The 22,762-nt window shown below is 36.4% G+C and overlaps 2 protein-coding genes across 2 annotated transcripts; both read left to right on the top strand.

The window, feature by feature from the left end:
- The first annotated feature begins 10,916 nt into the window (after positions 1-10,916).
- On the top strand, positions 10,917-13,283 carry LOC110872219 (probable E3 ubiquitin-protein ligase RNF217). Its single transcript, XM_022121002.2, has 2 exons — positions 10,917-11,288; positions 12,208-13,283. Exons 1-2 carry the CDS (start codon positions 11,030-11,032, stop codon positions 12,975-12,977), a joined length of 1,029 nt encoding a protein of 342 aa, XP_021976694.1. The 5' UTR covers positions 10,917-11,029; the 3' UTR covers positions 12,978-13,283.
- Positions 13,284-19,403: 6,120 nt separating this feature from the next.
- LOC110872217 (probable E3 ubiquitin-protein ligase RNF217) lies at positions 19,404-21,326 on the top strand. The gene is made up of 2 exons (XM_022121001.2): positions 19,404-19,794; positions 20,392-21,326. The coding sequence occupies exons 1-2, from the start codon at positions 19,518-19,520 to the stop codon at positions 21,159-21,161; spliced, it is 1,047 nt and encodes a 348-aa protein (XP_021976693.1). The 5' UTR covers positions 19,404-19,517; the 3' UTR covers positions 21,162-21,326.
- The last annotated feature ends 1,436 nt before the right edge of the window (positions 21,327-22,762 follow it).

Genomic DNA, 22,762 nt, shown 5'->3' with positions numbered 1-22,762 from the left:
AAAATGACCTTCGGCTTACGTAACGCAGGTGCAACTTACCAGTGCCTAATGGATATCGTCTTCAGAGGAGACATTGGCAAAACAGTCGAGGTATACATGGATGACCTCGTCATCATGAGCAATGAGGAAGATTCAATGCTCGCAAATATCCAACGCACGTTCGATTCTTTGCGCAGTTTCAACTTAAAGCTTAACCCAACAAAGTGTTCCTTCGGAATGGAGGAAGGGAAATTTATGGGTTGCATAGTAACAAGAGATGGTTTTAAAGTGAACCCGGAGAAAGTGCAGGCCATTCAGTTAATGCCATCACCCGCAACAATAAAAGAAATGCAAAGACTCGCCGGACGTCTAGCAGCCTTGAACAGATTCTTGGCAAATCATGCGGCAAAGTCTTATCCATTCATTAGCACACTGCGAAACTGCGCCAAGAAAACTCACTTTCAGTGGACACCTGAAGCAGAAGCACTTCAAGCAAATGAAGGAATGTTTAATTCAGTTGCCAACGCTAACGGCACCGCGAGAATAAGAGCCACTTATCTTATATTTCCGTTGCAGAAGTAGCAGTAGGCGCAGTATTAATGGTGGAGCGAGAAAACATTCAAACTCCAATCTACTATATAAGCAAGATGCTCACTGGTCCCGAGACGCGCTATTCAATGATAGAAAAGCTGGTCCTAGCACTAGTACATGCATCACGGCGCTTACGTCGGTATTTCTCTGGTCATGTCATCACAGTTCTCACTAATTACCACTTAGGTCAAATCCTATCTAAGCCCGACGTTGCGGGAAGATTGGCCAAGTGGGCTATTGAGCTAGGAGGATACAATATCCTATACAGGCCGCGACCAGCAATCAAGGGGAAAGTTCTAGCAGATTTTGCCACAGAGGTTCTCATCAACAAAGTCCAAGAATGCGAGGCAATTCAGAACCCTGTTCCTGTTTTCGACGATAGGGTCTGGACTCTGCACACAGATGGAGCCTCTAATGACGATGGAGCAGGCGCGGACCTCCGATTAGTCAGCCCAGATGATCATGAACTTACATATGCTATACGCCTGGATTTCCGAAGCACGAACAACGAAGCAGAATATGAAGCGTTCTTAGCGGGCCTTCTTTTAGCGCTTAAAATGGGGGCGAAGAACCTCGAAGCTAACGTTGATTCAAAATTAGTGGCCGAGCAAGTTAATGGACACTACGATGCGAAAGGAGGGGTTATGGCACTATACCTGGAACAAGCGCGGATGTTGATCAGCCAATTCCAAACGTTCAGGGTTAATCATATAAACAGAAGCGAGAACAAGCATGCGGATGCACTAAGCAAATTGGCTGCTACTAGCTTCAAGCACTTAGCAAAAGAGGTACGCATCGAAGTACTATTCAATCCTTCTGTTCCTCTCAAACAAGTCAACATCATAGAGATCGGCAATCCGTCCTGGATGTCCCCGATCATCTTATATTTACAACACGGAAAACTCCCGGAAGGAAAGGCAGAAGCTAGAAAAATCCAGAATAAGGCAATAAACTATGAAATGGTGGATGGAATTCTATACAGAAAGTCATTCATGGGACCGTTACTGCGATGTGTTGACAAAACAGACGCGCAATATTTAGTCAGGGAAATCCATGAAGGCTTGTGCGGGATACACGCCGGACCACGTATGGTAACAACAAAAATAATGAACGCTAGCTACTATTGGCCGGGAATGCATGTGGACGCGGTAGAAATACTACGGAAATGCACAGCATGTCAGCACCACGCACCAAAGACACTCCGGCCAAAGAATCCGCTAGTACCGGTCACGTCCGCCTGGCCCTTCCAACAATGGGGCATCGATCTTGTTGGCCCATTCCCTGACGCACCAGGCACAGTAAAATTCATTATCGTAGCAGTAGACTATTTCACAAAGTGGGTTGAAGCCAAGGCACTAGCTTCAACAACAGCAATGGTAATTCGCAAATTTATATGGGAACATATTATTTGCAGATTCGGATTACCATTGCGCATCATCTCTGACAACGTCACCAACTTTGCCTCGGAAGATCTTCAGAAATGGTTCAAAGAAATGAAGATCGAACACAGCTTTGCTTCTGTGGCACACCCACAGACAAATGGCCAAGTCGAAAGCGTCAACAAACAGATAGTCGACGACATTAAAGCGCGACTCGGAACAGCGCGCAGAGGATGGGTTGATGAGCTCCCCAGCATCTTATGGGCCCATCGCACCATGCCAAAAACTAGCACGGGAGAAACCCCATTTAGTCTTGTCTACGGATCTGAGGCAGTAATTCCAGCCGAAATTGGCCTCCCATCACCGCGCATGATTGCTATGCAGAAGCAAAACAATGAGCAAGAGCGAAGGCTGAATTTAGACCTTCTCAAAGAAAGGCGCGAGAACGCCGCCATCACAGAGGCAAGGTACAAATCCAAACTCGAGAAATACTACAATGCGCGTGTACGCGTATGTACCTTTGTTCCTGGTGATTTCGTCTTGCGCGACAATGAAGATTCAAACGCAAAAAAACCAGGCAAATTAGCGCCAAAGTGGGAAGGACCATACATCATCAACGAAGTCCTAGGCAAAGGGGCGTACACACTAAAAAGAATTGATGGGATACTAGTTCCTCGCACCTGGAACGCGCAGCAGCTGCGCAGGTGTTAGATATAAGCTAAACCATTCCGCAACAATAAAAGTATACATGCAATGTATTTCTTTATTACACTTTGTATTATTGGCCTTGCGCCTTATTAATACAAGCATCATCCTTGCACATGTTACTGTTTGTTACAAATTGCATATAATTCTTTTGGTTTAAGCGAAAACAATATGGTAAACATTGTACGTCTCATGAACAGTCTAAAAAGGGCACAACCTTGCGTATTTTAGACAAACGTTCACACATGAGCATAATACCATTCTCATTCGCTCTACCTATTCAAAGAAATTAAACATATGCAACATATTGTAATCCAAACACAAACTGAAAGCTTACATGCACAACAGTGCATCAAAAATTATATTATCAAAAGCAGCATAAACAACCATCCACAAAGGTCACGACAGTGACCTTCAAAAATTCTTCAGTAGCAAGACCAACATATTTATAAACATCGAAAAAGGAAAATACTATTTTCCAAACTTAACCTAATCGGCAACAGGAACATCATCAACAATTGGCACCTGACCACTACGGTTCTTCCGGCGACAGTACACTAGTTGGCATCCACCTTTCCGAATCATCGGAAAACGGGACATCAGGTCGTCAGCAGATAGTACACCAACCTTTTCGTCAACAACACCCTTTTGCCGGAGAGCTTTGCAGTCAGAACCGGCAACCATTAAAGAAGCAGAGTTGAACGACTCTCCTTCTCCGTCAGTTACTAATGGTGGTGAATCAGCAAGAAGTAAGAGACCCTCAGCGGCCTCGTAAACCCTCAGAACATCCAAAAGCCGCCGGGAACGGAAAGAACGTTTCGCCTTCATTTATCCAGATCAAACAAATGGATAAGAGCCCTCCAACGTATATATAGAGGAGCTAACTCCGGGAAAGGGAAAAATCAGGATCAACTGTCAGACGTCTTTTCTGAACGGCGCTACAGGAACAAGTGTCATGTCCAATAAATAAAGACTGACAAACGTCAATACGTATCCCAAGGCAAGAAAGAGGGTAAGAATCGCGAACATTAATTTTTTAATACAAATGACGTCACCTACCGTCAGCTCATGATTATACAAACTCTTCGCCCAAGATCCCAGCAGTTCAAAATAAAAAAAGGTAACAAAAAAATCTTTTTTCAAAAACTGTTCAGATTTAAAAAAAAAACCTCTATAATAAGCAAAGTAAATCTTCCCATGGAAGATTCCATACTTTGGCGCTAAAAACATTTTTTCCCTCATAAGTCCAGCGCTCCACTTATTTACATAAGAGAAACACTAGACTGGGGGGACTTGAAGGGGTAAGGTCCCAAAAACCCCATAATAAATACTTGGGACCATACCACAACTTTGTCTTTCAGCCCTTATTCGACTTTGCGCGGCCGCGCACTGGTCCCACGAAGAAGGCTTAAGAGACAGATAGCAGATAAACACCCGCGCACCAGACGGAAATCATAAATCTTTGCGCTTTCCTCCATAAACAAAGGATAAAAATCCTCAGTCAAGCACCTCCGCTCAATGGTATCCAGACATGGATATTATTTACCCAACTGATGTCACACGATAAAGAATCACACCAGATTATGGCAACAATCTTCTAGAAGGACTCAATCGTGCACCACTAGACGGTTATAACCGTTTGGGCACGTGTCCTCATCTCAGGACTCCCTGAAATCACAAAGATGGCATGGAATTGGAGGAAAACCTCCACTTGATCACTTTCCACGTGGCAATTCCCCAGCCATAGATCTGAACAGCGATCCGTGTGCACTCACGTCGGATCGAGAAGATTAACGGAAGGAAATGTAACCGCTTACGGGGTTAGCATTTTCCGTTAACATTTCATCAACAGGTTTTCCCGCCCAAACTCTCGGCTATAAATACAAGAACAATTCAGGTATGAAATTCAAGTTACACACACTTCGTCAATACCACTTCTTCTTCATAAACACATACTTATTCTCACGCCGGAGCCGGGTCAAGGAGAGAACCCCTCTTCTCCCCTTGACGAGGCTAACGGTGTTTGTTTTGCAGAATTTACCGGAGAAGAAGACCAGTCACAATCGAATCAAACGAGAGAGAACAACCCCCTTTTATGCAGATTCAAACCCGCTAGATAATTTGATCCCGGTCATTTATCTAGTGTTTCTTCACTGTCCAGCACCCATACTATCAATTCTTGTTAAGAAATAATATAAAGATCACATTTATCTAACCCAACTACATTACATTCAAGGCATTCTTCGATAAACAAAATTTAATTAATATAAGGTTTTGTGTTGATACAACTGGTGTCTATAAAAACAGAAAAATCATTCATCGCATAACACTAAAAAATACTTGTATCACTACATAAAACATTATCCAAAAATAGATTTTGCATTAGAACTTCCTTTAAAACCAGCAAATACATCCACCGAGACAGGCCCTCATTTCATTTATGTAAATTCAAAAATGCCAGATTTGCTTTTAGTAACTAGCACTCATCTTTCTGCATTAAATAGTAGAAGCATGCATGTCAGTTTAAAAAAAATTATGGCAACCATTATAGTTTACAATTATTCAGATGTCGAAAGTATACTATTGAACAAACGGGAATGAACATAAAACAAGTTAATTAGATTGTGTTGACTTACCATACGATAATATGCCTTAACTTCGAAAGTAAGTCTTGTTGATAACGTGTAGTAAAACAACTACTCCTATTAGCACAATAGAAAGAGACAAGGAAGAGAGAATGGGGAATAGTTTTCTTATTGATGTAATATGAACTACATAAGCCTCCGTTTACAGGCTTACAAATATGGGAGTTTAGTACACGAAGATTCACTATATTATGATAAACACATGCGGATAGTCACACATTAAATATAATAATTCATAACATTTGCTTTATATAGTTATTATTAGACTATTCACAAGTTATCTTAATTATAGCTTACAAAGGTGCCGAAATTACTAAAATGCCCCTAAAGTGTCTTAAATTTTTGGAAAATGTGGAAAATTTACCCCCTCTAAAATTGTTTGGCTCTGTTGTACATGTTGCTTCAAAATGTACACAATGTAAATTTACCAAAAGGGTAAAAATCATAGTTCTTTTAATAAGGTAGTATAGATATAGATTATTATTATTATTATTATTATTATTATTATTATTATTATTATTATTATTATTATTATTATTATTATTATTATTATTATTATTATTATTATAAGATATATAGAAAATGGGTTGGGTTCATTTCAAAACTCTAAATAATTGCAAAACTTTCAGAACTTTTACTAAACAATATTTTCGTTTATATATTTTTGTATTTAGGGTACTTTTATCATTTGTTATATGTATTTTTATAATTACATACATGTTAAGAGTAATTTTATCTTGTTTTTATATGTAATTTTATAATTACACATATGTAAACTAGTTCTTTTACATATATGTAACTGGTTATTAGACGTATATATAATTTGGTTGTTACACATATATAAACTACTCGTAACATGTATGAAATCATAAAAATACATATAACGAATGATAAAAATACCTCAAATATAAAAATATATCTATAAAATGATTGTTAGGAGTTCTAAAAGTTCTACAATTATTTAGAGTTCTGAAATGATCTTTACCCTATAAAAAACTACTTAAAGACAAATTTTAAATTAGTAATTATGTTTTCAAGTATAAATTAAGTTTAAAAAGACTTCAAATGAATCAAAACTACAGAAATACCGAAAGAATTAAACCTAATAAATATATGCTTGTGATAATGGTTGTATGACATATCAAGGCATAACTAAACAATATTTCCTACATCTACAAAACACATGAGTGGGAATAGTGGCAGGGAATAGTGTTTTCCTGTTATTGGTCAAAATGGAAGGTCGCCATTTTCCTATTCGACCAACCAATTTATTATTTTATATTCACTTTAAAATTACTGTTTTGTTATCAGTTTAAACTCCCAACTTAAAAATATAATAACCCTTTTGCAGCTGCTCAAAATTACGCTTTTACTCTCGGTTAAGAAACTTACGATTTTACCCTCAGCGTTTTATTTTATACCTGCTTTAAAATTACAGTTTTGCCCCCAGATTAAAATTACATCTTCGTCCCCCGTTCAAAATAAAATTATGCTTTTGCCCCCAGCACAAAATTACGATTTTCCCTCGATTCAAAATTACGATTTCACCCACAGTTTAAAATTACTTTTTTGCCCCCAGCTAAAAATAAAATTATGGTTTTCCCCTACCTCAAAATTACGATTTTACCCTCGGTTCAAAATTATGATTTTCCCCAGTTCAAAATAAAAATATGACTTTACACCCAACTAAACTGAAAATACGATTTCGCCCTCGGTAAAAAATTACCCTTTTACCCTCAACCAAAATTACGTTTTCGCCCCAGTTCAAAACAAAGTTTTGTCCCCCCCGACTCAAAATTACGATTGTACACCAGTTTATTATTTTATACCCACTTTAAAATTACGGTTTTGCCCCCAGTTTAAAATTACGTCTTTTCCCCCAGTTCAAAATAAAATTCTGCTTTTGCCCCCAGTTAAAATTTAAGATTTTCCCCTCGGTTCAAAATTACGACATAACTCTCAATTCAAAATTCCTTTTTTTCTTTGCCGAGTTAATTACATAGTTAGTCCCCGTGTTTTGCACAAAGTAACATACTTACCCTAGAAGGTGAATTTAAACTATTAGTACCTAAGTATGTTGTTTTGTGTAAACCACAGGGACTAACTATGTAATTAACTCTTTTTTTGCCTCAAGTACAAAATAAAATTATAGTTTTCCTGTAACTAAAAATTAGGATTTTACCCTCGGGAAAAAAATGATTTTTCCCCCAAGTAAAAACAAAAATATGACTTTGCCCGCAGCTAAAAATCGTGTCAACGAGCTGCCTAACACTCTTTTTACTTTTCCTTTCTAGCAAAACTATAGTACTTTTTTTTTAATTGGTTGAAAATTATTCGGCCATCGCCCCGCAACGCGGGCGGGGCATCACCTAGTTTAACTACAAATAGAAAGTCTATTTTTATATAAAAATTTTTTATTTAACCTTCTAATAAAATTAAACAAAATTTAATTATAGCCAGAAGACTAATTTTCGCTAGAATATCAATTATTGTACATCTAATTATGTAGAAGCCAGGCATACCTGTGACATGATATTATTTACGTTTCTAATAAAAAATAACTAATTTCTACAACCTTTTTTTATTTAACTTTAAGAAAAGATTCAAAAAAAGAGGTAATTAGAAACTACCAGTATAAGAAAACCTACAACCAACATGTTGTATGTTCATGTTGAAAACATACAACCCGTAAGACAACATATGGGTCATATGACACAACGACTTGAACGATGTGATAGGGGCTGCATCTTTATTGAATGATTACGCTTCATACTAGCCGTATGACACCATACGGACCGTATGATATGAAGAGGGGGTGGCGTACCGATGTAAGCTCCTGAGATACATGGCACTTTTGATGGAGATGTGACGTGAGCGAGGGTGTGTATATATTTAAGTATTTTTTACTCGTTTATCAAGCTTTAATTTATAAAACACGATATAACACTATCACTCTCAATAACACGTTTAGGGTAAGTGCACCCATCGTTGGCGTAGTGTAGTGTAGTGATGGTAAGATACCGAGGTTGTCGAAGGATACAAGAGCTTTAATACCGCAATATCATCAACGTCTATTCTAACCAAATTTTAAGAAAATGTTTATAAAAAGTAAAATAAAGAAAGAAATAAAAGAAACAAATAGACAAGATAGAATCACTTGGTTCTGACTCATCTTTTATGTATTCTTTGATGATTTCGAAAACGTAAGAGGTTGTTGGAAAGAAAATTTTGAGCTTTTAGTACCGGCGAGAGATACCAAAAGGCAAGAGGTTGTCGGAAAGGAAGAAAACTATGCTAAAATTAGGAAGGCGAAACCATTCTTTATTTACCTTTTCCGGGCTCTTGTTAAAGAAGGTGTGAGTCGACTTGCTCTAGTCTAAACCGTTGGTGTGAAATTCATAAGCTGTTAAGGAGTCCCTCATTGCGACGCCGATACAAAGACGACTATCGCCTTCGTTTTCGTAAGGGGCTAGGGTACACTTGTCGGCTTTGGCATTGTCAATTTCTGTCCCAACCTCAATCATATAATTTAACTAAAATTCATATTTTTCTAATTGTTTCTCACTTTAAAAAAACCCACTGCATCCCACTCTCTATATTTATCTCTATACAGTCAAGTAATACTTCTTTATTCATTTTTTATTATTTTTTTCTTCCACTCACATCCACTCATAATACTATATTAAAAAAAAAGTTTTAAGGATAAATAGTAAATTTAGGAGATTTGTTTGTTTGTTTTTTTTTTTTTTTTTAAATGTGGGGGGTGTGGATGGGGACGGTAGATGGGATGTAGAGTTTTTCTCCGTCCTTAGACATTTTTCCTCAAATTTAATAGCATTCACATGAGCTCCCTCATAACTCTTCCTAATTTTAAAATTTAAGGTAAATGTTTAAAACTATAATTCATTTCATATCAGAACCAACATATCTATATTCATTTTTATAATTTGAAAATCGCTACAATGAGTTTTCATATATGTAAAGCTTTATTCATCCTTTATTAAATTATTTTGAGTGAATAAAATTGAGAAACATTACCAATAAGTATTTGTGAGTAAGATAAAGATAAAAATGATGGATGAGATGTGAGAGATTTTTTAAAAATTAATAAATTTTAAAAAGTATGAATTGGTAAAGTGAATGCTCCACTAAAGTTGTTTTAAAGTTATATATAATTACCGTTACCCAGTCTCTATTTAAAATACACTTGTTTAAAACAACGTAAAGAGCAAGTAACAAATTATATTCTTACAAACATTATCCTGTATTTAAAAACTGAATCAAAACTTCAAACCTTATATATTTTACTTTTTGACAAAGACATCATGAATACAAAGAAAGCGACATTTGCATAAAAGCGACGCTTTGCATAATAAATTACATAAGTGATCTATGTGGTATGTCTAAATTTTAGTTTTGGTCCTCAGAAAAGTATACATATATGGTCCCAATTTATATATATTTACCATAAATACATTTATCAAATGGGAGAATAGGCCAGGTAGCTGCCTGACACTCCCCCATTTGACTAACAAGTTTATTATTTTATGTTCATTTTAAAATTACGTTTTTGCTCCTGTTTAAAATTACCGTTTTGCCCCCAGCTCAAAATAAAATTACGCTTTTGTCCCCATCTCAAAATTACGAATTTGCCCTCAATTAAAAATTACGATTTTGTCTGGCACTCCCCCATTGAACCAACCAGTTTATTATTTTTTCTCCATTTTAAAATTACGTATTTGCCTCTCTTTAAAATTACGGTTTTGCCCCCAGCTCAAAATAAAATTACGCTTTTCTTCCCAGCTCAAAATTTCAATTTTTCCTTCGATTCAAAATAAAATTGTGGTTTTGCCCTCGGCTCAGAATTACCTTTTCGCCCCCAGTTCAAAATAAAATTTTGTTTTTGCCCCCAACTAAAAATTACGATTTTGCTCTCTGTTCAAAAATGTGATTTTTCCCCGTTTAAAAATTTATGCTTTCGCCCTTAGTTCAAAATTACGTTTTTCCCCAGTTCAAAGTAAAATTATGATTTTGCCCCCAACTCAAAATTACGATTTTGCCCTCGGTTCAAAATAAAATTGTAGTTTTGCGTCCAGCTTAAAATTACGATTGTGCCCTTAATTCAAATTTATATTACGCTGTTACCCTAAGTTCAAAATTACGAATTTGCCCCTGTGAAAATTTACTAATTTGCCCATGGTTCAAACTTACAGTACTGCTATCACTTTGTCTTTTGGCAAATTACGATTTTACCCCAGTCAAAAAATACAAATTTCCCTCAGTTAAAAATTACAACGTTGCCATTGTTTTAGTTTTTTTTTTAATCAAAACAATGAAAGTGTTTTGTTTTAATTGGTTAACTCGATTTAATTGTTTTTCGTGTCAATGAGCTGCTTAACACTCGCTCATTATTCGATTATCACCCTGCAACGCGGGTAAGACATCAACTAGTTCACAACACAAATAGTCTCCTTAAAAAGTTTACTTTTTCTTATAACCGGCTAGACATCACATGACCATCCGTGTAATTTTTTTGTGTAATTTATTCTAATTTAAAAAAACAAGTTACAAATAAAAAAAAGTTAAAAACAATAGAAAAAGACACTTCTATACAAAAATGTAAAAAGGTTTGCTTTTTGCTACATAGGTTTTGCATAAGAGAAAAGCCCGTCTTTTTCATGAAACCTGTAACTTTCTCAATTGCCGTCGTTGGTAAGTTTCCGTGTGGACATGTTTACCGGCGTTATCAACTTTAACTTCACACTTCCAAACCCCTCATTATTCACGGCGGAGATATGCTATGCCGCCGCTCCTGTAGCTCTACTGATGATCGCTGTCTACTCAATATCCTCGAAGAAGAATAAGAAGAAGAAGGAAGAGATCATCGCAACGGAGATTGTTGAGGAAGCTACCGTTGACGACGTTAGGGTTTTATATAAACGGCGGAGATCATATGACGATGAAATATGCTGGAAGTCTGCAAGTGACGGTAAGAATTTTCTACGATGAAAAACGACGTCATTTGTGTGTTTTGGATGTTTAATTGCTCTTGATCGTTCTTGAAGTAGAAGAAATTGGTTCTTTCGCTCTTTGTAGTTAGTTAATCTCTTAACGCTGACGTCATGCTGACTTGATATGTGGTTTTGGTTCTTCATACTCTGTTTCTGTTCATGTTGACTGTTGAATGTTAGTTCCTTGTGTCACACGCCTCGCACGTGGCTATCCGATTCATTTTGATCCCAAAAGCTGATGCGTGATGCGTAGCATATACAAAGCAATGGGCTGAGGATTTTTATCGTTTCTTAGTGTTAATTTTACCGAAAATTTCTGATTTTTTCTTTTTGTAGTGTAAAATATTGGAAAATGTTTTAGTCCGATTCCCTCTGATTTTGAGTTCAAGCTCCACCATTGTCTATTGTCTAGGCGTTTGTTATTAAAAAGGTACTAAGAATCATCTATAGATAATGCTTTAATTTGTTAACTTTTAAACGCTAAAAAATAAGATATTTTTACCCTATTTTTATCATCTAGGTCTAGGTCAGGTTTGGTCAATCGATGGTCTAATTTGTTCAAATACTCAATCATGTTGCTCAATTGATAGTCAGATTTGTTCAGTCGAATTTGAAATACCCAGACGCATTGCAATCAATGGGTCTAATTTGTTCGAATATTGGTCAACTGCATAATGTGTCGCGTCACCGAATTGCACCACATCGCTGCAGTTGATGCGATCTCGCCATTGCATCGTGCATGCGCTCCTGAAGCGCACATTTAAAAGTTAAAACCAAGGATGGAAGTCCTTTTGTCTGTAGTTTTTATAGTTGACTTTTATAGTTGACTATTAGATTGAGTGAGTGGAAATCTAATTCATTGTCATTTGGCTGTCTGTATGGTTACATATGTTTCAGTACTTTTCGAAGAAGACGAGGAAGCAATAATGTTAGAAGCAGACGCCAAATATGCCGAAGAGTTACAGGTTCTCAAAGCTCTACAAGCTTCTCAGATTTCAACACAAAGACCATCACTGAGTTCATTTTTGATGCAAGTAGTATGTAAAATCTGCTTGGAGAAACACGAGTCCTGGCAAATGTTCACAAACTCAACCTGTTCACATTCCTTCTGTTACGACTGCACCGCCAAACACGCAACAACCCAAATACAATCAAAACGCAAAACCATCGCATGCCCTGGCATCAACTGCAATTCAACACTCGATTCCAACATGTTGAGACTAATCATTCCTCAAGAAACTCTCATCAAGTGGGATGAATTCCTATGCGAATCCCTGATTCCCGAATCACAAAAATTGTACTGCCCGTTTACTAATTGTTCGGTTCTACTAATCAATGATGACACCAGCAACGGTGTTACGAAAATCAACTGTCCAGTATGCCGACGATCATTTTGTAAAGTGTGTCGGGTCCCATGGCATTCAGAGTTGAGCTGCAAGGAGTTTGGGAAACTGAAAGGGAAAACCGATGATGAGATGGCAGTGGCGCTTGCGAAGAAGAAAAAGTGGAAGAAATGCCCGAACTGTAACTTCTTTGTGGAAAAGGCGGAGGGGTGTGTGCATATAACTTGTAGGTGTAAGTTTGAGTTCTGTTATACGTGTGGAGCCAAGTGGAGTCAAAGTCATAATGGGTGCAGGCGTCAAAATGGAGTTAATATTGGTAATTGATGCGTAGTTAGGAGAAGTAAAACACAATATAGTTATAGGTAACTGATGCATAGTTAGGGTCAATGAGGTATTGACCAGCATCCTCTACTAGCAGAAGTCATGTTGATATTGCATTTTCATTTAGCAGTAAAGATAGTTCTTTGTGAAAAGTACTATTCTAAGTCATTAAGTCATGGTATAACTTAATTACTATAGATAGTAGATTGATTTGTAAAGATAGAAAACAAGCAACCACACTGGGTATCAGGTTTGTTTGGAAAATTGACTCACATGATAATTAAAGATATTTTTAATTTTTTATTGCCACATATATATAACATATCTTGATTTGACCCAACTTTGGATATGGTTTATGCATTAATCTAACTATCTAAGGATGGAGCCAAGACGAGTGGGTTTTTTTCAAACCATAACTTGTTCTAGAGGTACGCGTTTCAGGGTTTTTTTCATACCTGGTTCCGGGTATTGAGAGATTGGGCATTGGGAAAAACCAGGTTGGGTTCGGCTCTGGCATTCAGTAAACAAACCCAATTCTATGTACCTGGATAGGGTAGGTTATTGAACCTCGTTAAGGCATTACACGATATTAATACCCAATAATTTAAAAAAAAAAAACTATTACTCAGGAAATACTAGAAATATAATTTTTGGTAGGAAGGTTAAGAATCAATAATATCCGTTAGATTCAAAATAAATGGCTAAGATTAAGGTGTTGTTTGTTTTTTCAGAGATAAAATGTCTACAATTTGCGGACCACATCTGCAAACATCTGTAGTAGAAGAGGTGGACCAAACCTCTGCAGTCTACAAGAAGAAGACTGTTTGTTTTTTAACTTCTGCAAACTGCTGAAATAACACCAAACAATATAATAGGCATTATCATTAAATCAATAAATAGCTATAAAATCATAAAAAAAAAAACAAATACATAAAGTAAATGATGTGTCTAAAATACAACATATAAATAACATCAAATGAGGCATAAAACTAACCATTTTTTAGTACTAATGTTGGAAAAAATGTGTTTTTGTCTTCTTTTTCTATTTTCAGGGTTAAATGAGCGTAAATGAACAAAAGGAGCAAATATGGAGCAAAATCTAACATAATTACAAGAAAATGAATAAACGTGGCATGCCTGACCCCTCGACAGCATATTCCCAAGCAAAAACAAGCAAATAGAAGGCTGAACACGCCCCGTGCCCAGCGGACACGGGGGCGTGCTCAGGTGTCTGTAGAAAAGACAAAGTTGTAGAAGCTTATGTTTCCCGACACGGGGGCATGCCCAGCCAACACGGCCGTTGTCAACGCTAAGATTCACAGAATCTAAGCAAATCTTGATAGTACAGATATGCTTTTGCACACGGGGCCGTGCCCATTGGACATGGGGGCGTGTGGAGCTAATACAGACAAATTGCAATTAATGAAGAAAGAGAAAGTGGATGGACACGGGGTCGTGTCCGGGCTTCTGTGCAGGCTATAAATAGGGGTGCTTGGTTCAATTCAAAGGCATCCCTTGGTAAACCACCTCTCTCACACTTCACCTACACTCCACCACCATCACAACCCACATCCACCACCATCATCCATCATCCATCATAGAGTGTGTGTAGTAGTCTCGGGATCCAGGATTGATAGTAAGAGTTCTTGACAATCAAAGGCCATGTTTGCCTAAGTCTCTTACATCACTTGGTGAAGACAGGCATTTAGTGTAATACTTTTGTTTTTTAATCTTTTCGCACTTTTTATTTGGTTTTGTATTAATGACTTTAATAACTAGTTTCTTTACGTTGAAGGTGAAACTTCCTTATCATTTGTCCATGGTGTCTTGGCGTTATTTTACTGTCTATATAAAATAAAAGATTTACACCATTCATATCTCTACGGTCTATATAGAGATATGTTGGCTACTTGGTCGGGGGTTAAGGGAATGGTTTGGTAAGATTCTTGCCTTGTTCAGTGTATAGATCCTGCAAGGACCTGAGTCAAGCTTACTAGGACCTCCTTCAATACCCACTGGTATTGGATGGCGGGGGTGCGAATGGCTTGATCCCCTCATATGTAAACTACTATTAATACATTAACCCGGCTACTTAGGATTGTATCCCTGCTGACTCAAACCACTTAGCCGAGGGTAACGTCACCTTCAAAAGAGGGGCCTACCACATTACGCATTAATAACTTAATTAATTATCTTCCAATATTCCAACCCTTTAGGATTGTATCCTTGCTGACTCAAACTGCTGGGTTGAGGGTAACGTCACCTTCAAAAGAGGGGCCTACTACTATAACTAAGATAATCCCTTAAAAAGTGCAAAAGTGCGGAAAACATCAAAGGTTACACTAAAGGCGGGTCGGATCCAAGTGATTCATCTTGTCTATCTGTTTTTATTTTATTTTTATTTTTATTTTTCAGCATTTTTTAGTTTTTATTTTCATATTTAAAACTTTTTCTAAATTTTTGATTTGATTAGACGTTGAGGATAAACCGGTATTAAAAGCTCTTGTGTCCTTGGACGACCTCGGTATTTTACCAACGCTATACTACGCTCACGATGGGTGCACTTGCCCATATGTGTGTTTAGTGTTAGTAAAATATCGAGTTTTATAAATTTAAAACTTGACTAAAGTGCTAAAAGGGCTTAAAATATACATAAAAACATATAACACTACACACGCATCAGTAAACAACATCAAACAATTAAACACAAATATACCTCTCAAATCATTGTTATCATCATCCTTCTCTGCCATCTTCTGATCCACCGGAACAACTTTTTCCTTCCTCTTCCTCTCATCAGCATCAAGCTTCTCCTTTACCGAACGAACCAAAGCATTAACATCCTTAATCACCGAATCCTTCTTGATAAGATCGGTTTCACGGGCAACAAACTCGAATGCTGTTTGAAGAAACTGAAGCGGATCGGAGGAATCAAGAACGGCGTTGAACGGCGTCTTGACGGACTTCGGTTGCTCTTCATATTCGGAGAGAATGGCCATAGTGTTATTTGGAATAAGGTTGTTGTTAGGGTAAGGGTTAGGGTTAGGATTAGCCGATTAGGGTGAAGAAGACGGCGGCGGTGGGAGGAGGAGGGGAGTGGTGGACGAGAGGGGTGGAGGAGAGGTGCTAGGTTTTATTATGTCTGTGTTTTGTGAGAAGAGATTTGAAGTGTTTAGAAGTGGGAGGTCCACATCTGTTTGGGGAAGAGGACGTGCAGACCTTTTTAAATGAAATCTCTTCTGAAAAACAAACAATCTGCAAAACAAAAGGTCTGCGCGTGGTCTGCGCCACGCAGATAAAAGAGGTCAGTAAGCTCTTCTTGGAAGAAACAAACCGCACCGAAATGATGAAATTGAACTAAAATAGGAGGCACGTGGGTTTGTTTAAGGGTATTATAGTCCATCCAAGCAAATAGTTTCTCTCTTCTCCAATTCCCCCAATTTTTAAAACGTTAATAACTCCTTCATACGACACTATTTTTTTTTATAAAAATTGCACCATAAAAACGAGCGTTCTTTCACTCCCCTTTTTTCATAACCTAGAACAAACAACTTAAACACCTGTAATAATCTGTTGCAGATGGAAAATCAACAAGCATGGGCCGGGAAATCATCGATGTAGCTAATCTGGCAACGCCGTAGCACCACCAATGTCGCTGACGACATCACTAGCACCTGGGTTCTGGTTTCACCCCACCGATGAAGAGCTTGTGATGTACCATTTGTGGCGGAAAACGTGTGGGAAATTGTTTAGGTTTCAAACTACTACCGAAATCGATTTTCAAGCTGGTGCGGTGGGAAGCTGTGGGGAAACCATTTGCAACGGAAAGTGTGGCATTAACCGCTTAGGTTTCAGGTTGTTGCGGTGGTGGGTAGTGCGGTGTGGTGCTGGTGTGGGGGTGGGTGATGGTGCTGATGGCGGCAGGTACTGGTGTTGGTGGCAACAGGTGGTGGTTGGTTTAGCCCTGGAGATATATATATATATATATAGGATATATATATAGGGGATGGTTCAAATGAAAACCACTTTTATTGTGAAAACTCGAAAACTAACTAAAAAAGCCTAAAAAAACCTAAAAAACATACAAATTTTTTTTTTTTACAATTTTTTTTAGAAAAATCGCTACTTTTTATATATGGAAAAAAAATTTCAAAAAAAAAAAAAAAGGTTTTTTGGTTGTAGTGCACATGTGCACTAATACGGAAAGTCTAAACCACTTAACCCACCCCCACCGACACCCCCCAAAAACCTAAACCCCCCACCCCCCACCCCAAAACCTAAATTCACCCTCCCACCAAAAGCCTAACCCCCCCCCCACCCCAAAAACCTAAACCCCCCACCCCCACCCTCCCGAAAACCTAAAACTAAACCCTAAACATAAACCCGAAAAAAACCTAACCCCCCCCCCCACCCCCACCCCCCAAAAACCTAAACCCCCCTCCCCCCCACACCCAAAAACCTAATCCTAATCCTAAACCTCCAAAAAAACTAACCCTAAAAGCTAAACTAGAATCAAAAAGCTAATTTTAAGCATGTAATGTACATTGTAGTACATGTGCACTACTATAATAATAGTATTGAAAACAAGACGACACCATAAATCTTTTTTTATGTCATAAAAAATATGCTCGAATATACTTGAATGAAAGATAAGAAAATTTGTGATCTTATGGTGCCATTTTTGTTTTAAAATGATAATGTATGGAGAAATGGAAAATGTTTGAAAAGTTATATATTTTTTGTTCCAATTTTACCCCTCCTTCATTAAAAGTCTTCCCCCCCTCCTTTTTAGTGGGTTTTAGTTAGTTTTCTAGTTTTCACAATAAGTAGTGGTTTTCATTTGAACCTTCCCCTATATATATATATATATATATATATATATATAGAGAGAGAGAGAGAGAGATGGGAATGCTTGTTTGTGTTTAAATATGTATGTGCGTGTATAATAATTCATGTTCTTTTATTATTAAAACTAGGTTAGAACCCCGTGTATTACACGGGTTGAATAAATGTAATTTTATATATTAAATAATAAAAAGTTATATCTTTATGAACACCGTATATTGTACGGGTTAAATAAATGTAATTTTATATATCAAATAATAAAAAAATAGTTATATCTTTAAAAACCATGTGTATTACACAGATTAAATAAATGTAATTTTGTATACTAAATACTAAAAACGTCATATCTTTAAAAAACCCGTGTATAATCGGGTTAAATAAATCTACCAAATCATAAAAATATTACATCCTTAAAAACCTCGTATATTACACGTGTTTAATAGATCTAAAAAAGAGTTATATTTTTAAAAACCATGAGTATTACACATATTAAATAAATGTAATTTTGTACATTAAATATTAAAAACGTCGTATCTTTAAAAAACCCGTGTATAGTCGGGTGGAAAATCTACCAAGTAATAAGAAATTGTATCCTTAAAAACCCCGTGTATTACACGTGTTGAATAAATCTAATTTTACATAGCAAATGATAAAAAGTTATGTCTATAAAAACTTGGTGTATTACACGTGCTATATAAATGTAACTTTGTATAGTATAAATAATAATAAAAAGTTATATTTTTAAAAGCCCCGTGTTTTACACGAGTTGAATAAATATAATTTTGTATACCAATTAATAAAAAAAGTTATATTTTTAATAAATTAGGATAACATTTAATATTAATTTATTATTTATATATTTAATATAAGATAAGTAGGAAAGAGATGTATTAGTTTTAAAAATATATTAAATTAACAATTTATATTTGAGAATAATATTTTATTAAAGTATGATAAGATTTAATATTAATTTATTATTTATTTATTTAGTTAATATAAAATAAGTATAGATTTAAGAATACCTTTCATGAATGATATGTGTCTAAAACTTAGTTTCTTTTATTATCGTAGATAGATTCTTTAAACGATTTGTAAGGAAAGACAAATATAATATAAAATATTCTGTAAACGATTTGTAAGGAAAAAAAGTAGAATATATAAAATAAGTCTAAAGCATCCCAACCACAAAGAAAAAAACACAACACTTTCTTGTTCGGGTGGTTGCGAAAATTTAGGAATCTACACACTACATCATTTCTCTTAGTTCGGGGTTTTGTTTATTTATTTATATTTAATTTAATATAGAGTTAGTTAATTATTAATTAAAAGAGATTAAACTAAAATAATAATTATCTATAAGAGAAGGCTTAATATAATGACAAGTGTCCCTAATATGGTTTCTTTTATTATATAGTATAGATATTTTTTTAAATAAATAAGTAAAAAGACCAATTTACCTTTTAATTAACCAAATAATCTAACTATGTTAGGGCTAAAAGACATACTGGGTAGGATTTTGAAACGTTCAAATAAAAGGCACACCTGCAATTTGGTAAAGCACAAAACTTCTAATTTACTTGGAAAAAAAAAGTAGAAAAAGATACAAAAATGTGAAAAGGTTTGTATAAAAGAAAAGGTCATCTTTCATGAAACCTGTAACTTTCTCCATTGCCGTCGTTGATAAGTTTACGCGTCGAAATGTTTACCGGCGTCATCAACTTTAACTTCACACTTCCCAAACCCTCATTATTATTCACGCCGGAGATATGCTACGCCGCCGCTGCCACCGTCGCTCCGGTGATAGCTCTACTGTTGCTCGCTGTCTACTCAATATCCTCGAAGAAGAAGAAGAAAAAGGAAGAGATAATTGCAACGGAGATTGTTGAGGAAGCTACCGTTGACGACGTTAGGGTTTCTTATAAACGGCGGAGATCATATGACGACGATGAAATATGCTGGAAGTCTGCAAGTGATGGTAAGATTTTTCTACCACAAAAAACGACGTCGTGTGTGTTTTGGATGTTTAATTGCTCTTGATCGTTCATGAAATAGAAGAAATTGCTCTTTTTTTTCTCTATGCTGACATCATGCTGACTTGATAGTTGGTTTTAGTTCTTCATACTCTGTTCATGTTGACTGTTGAATGTTGATGGTGAACTGCGATTGAGTAAAGGGGAAACCTAAGAATACTAATTAAAAAAAATACTAAGAATCATTTATAGATGATACTTTAAATTGTTAACTTTTAAACACTAAAAAATAAGATTTGTTCAAATAAAATCAAATCCTGTTTGCCCAATCGATAGTCAGATTTGTTCAATCGAATTTGCATTGCAATCGGTCACGCATCAGTTCGCATCACCGAATTGCACCACATCGCTGCAGTTGATGCGATCTCACCATTGCATCGTGCATGCGCTCGTGATGCACACATTTAAAAGTTAAAATCAAGGATGGAGGTCTTTTTGTCTGTAGTTTTTATAGTTGACTTTATTAGTTGACTATTGGATTTGAGTAAGGGGAAAGCTAATTCATTGTCATTTGGTGGTCTGTATGGTTACATATGTTTCAGTACTTTTCAAAGAAGACGAGAATGCGATGATGTTAGAAGAGGACGCCAGGTACGCTGAAGAGCTACAAGTTCTAGAAGCTCTACAAGCTTCTCAAATTTCAACACAAAGTCCATCACTGAGTTCATTGTTGATGCAAGTAGTATGTAAAATCTGCTTGGAGAAACATGAGTCCTGGCAAATGTTCACAAACTCAACCTGTTCACATTCCTTCTGTTACGACTGCACTGCGAAACACGCAACCACACAAATACAATCAAAACGCAAAACCATCGCATGCCCTGGCATCAACTGCAATTCCACACTCGATTCCAACATGTTGAGACTAATCATTCCTCGAGAAACTCTCATCAAGTGGGACGAATTCCTATGCGAATCCCTGATTCCCGAATCCCAAAAATTGTACTGCCCATTTACTGATTGTTCGGTTCTACTAATCAATGATGACACCAGCAACGGTGTTACCAAAATCAACTGCCCAGTATGCCGACGATCATTTTGTAAAGTGTGTCGGGTCCCATGGCATTCAAAGTTGAGCTGCAAGGAGTATGGGAAACTGAAAGGAAAAAACGTCGATGAGATGGCAGTGGCGCTTGCGAAGAAGAAAAAGTGGAAGAAGTGCCCGAACTGTAACTATTTTGTGGAAAAGGCGGAGGGGTGTGTGCATATAACTTGTAGGTGTAAGTATGAGTTCTGTTATACGTGTGGAGCCAAGTGGAGTCATAGTCATTATGGGTGCAAGCGTCGAAATGGAGTTAATATTGGTAATTGATGAGTAGTTAAGAAAAGTAAAAGACAATGTTGTTATATGGGTAATTGATACATAGTTAGGGTCAATGAGGGATTGATCAGCATCCTTTACTACCAGAAGTTCAACAATCCTTGAAATTAAATCTTGAATTTTGAATAGACTTACTATTGAAGACTTCCATATTAAGATAGCTCTTTGTGAAAAAGTACTATTCTAAGTGGATGAGATAATGCTTACTTTAGTGTTATTTTTATAAGATTAACACATCATTCTCTGTGGATACGTTATTATTATTATTATTGTTATTATTATTATTAAATTCCCTCTTTTGGTCATCATCTTGTGTCACTATCCAAGAATCTTTTATTGTCTTTAATTATTCATTGGCTTGTGCATCTTTTATTCATCAGTGAGATGAGTTTAAGGGGGTGTTTGGGGTTCCTTTTTTCCCACCTCCTTTTGACTTATTAACTTTTATAAGTTAATAAGTTATAAAAATAGTGTTTGGCAAAGCAAGAAGGCCTTTTAAAATAACTTATGGTTTCTACTATGATAAGGCAAATTTGAGAAGTCTGAGATTTCTAACTTCTCAAATAGAAAAGGACTTTTCAATAATTTATGACCATTACACCCTTCACTTTCAACAGATATTACACCCTTCACTTTTCAACAATTTATCCAACCACTGCCGCCATCTTCAACAATCTTCTCCTACCCCATCTTCATCTTTCAACAGATATTCATCATTAATGCATGCCTCCTACCCCATCTTCAATAGCATTAACTTTAATTCATCTCCAGCATAACTTTAATTCACCTTTCAATCGATCATATCAAACCCCTACTCCTTTTATGTTATCATTAATTTCCATCTCTGTTCATAGGTTACCAGCGACTACACCATTAATCCTCCCACTACCGCCTTCAATTACCCCTATCTACCATGCCAGCTTCGTTTATATCCAACCCTTACATCTGCCCCTATATATCTACCATCAAACCTTTACATCTCAACAACAAAACAGAATCATCCATCTTGCTGTTGCTTTTTACTGCTGTTACTTGTCTCTGCTGTTGGTCGTTGCTGCCGGAGCCATACCGGAGATAGAATCGGCTAATTTTGCAAAAGGTAATTGTTTTCTTTTTAAAATGGTTATCTGAATGTGTGAATGTGACATAGTTACATATTAATATTGATCCATTCTTAGATTTGTAAATTACAAAAAAGCCATTGTAAATTACAGTAGTGTATTACGTCTTGATTTGAACCATGTGCACTAACTAATGGCTTTTGTTTTTTGTTAAGTAATGGCTTATGATATTCGAACCATATTAGACAGTTGCTTTTTTTTTGCTTTGTTTTTAGAGACAGTAGTGTACATCTTTATGCACTTGAACCATGTGCACTAACTAATGGCTTCTGCACTAACTAATGGCTTTTTTGAATGAGTAATTTTACACAGCATAATATATATCAGTAAATGGATGAAAAACGCCAAAAAGTCGTTGGTTGTGAAACATCATCTACCAAGAATAAATCGAGATTATTGTGGGATGATTTTACGTTCAAGGCGTTTGTCGATGCATGCGTGCTTGAATATAATAGAGGGAATAGACCTGGT

This window comes from Helianthus annuus, chromosome 8 (assembly GCF_002127325.2).
Source record: "Helianthus annuus cultivar XRQ/B chromosome 8, HanXRQr2.0-SUNRISE, whole genome shotgun sequence".
In the NCBI taxonomy this organism is placed as follows: domain Eukaryota; kingdom Viridiplantae; phylum Streptophyta; class Magnoliopsida; order Asterales; family Asteraceae; genus Helianthus; species Helianthus annuus.
Note: the sequence above shows the minus strand (reverse complement) of the source record. Positions and strands in the feature narration are given on the sequence as shown.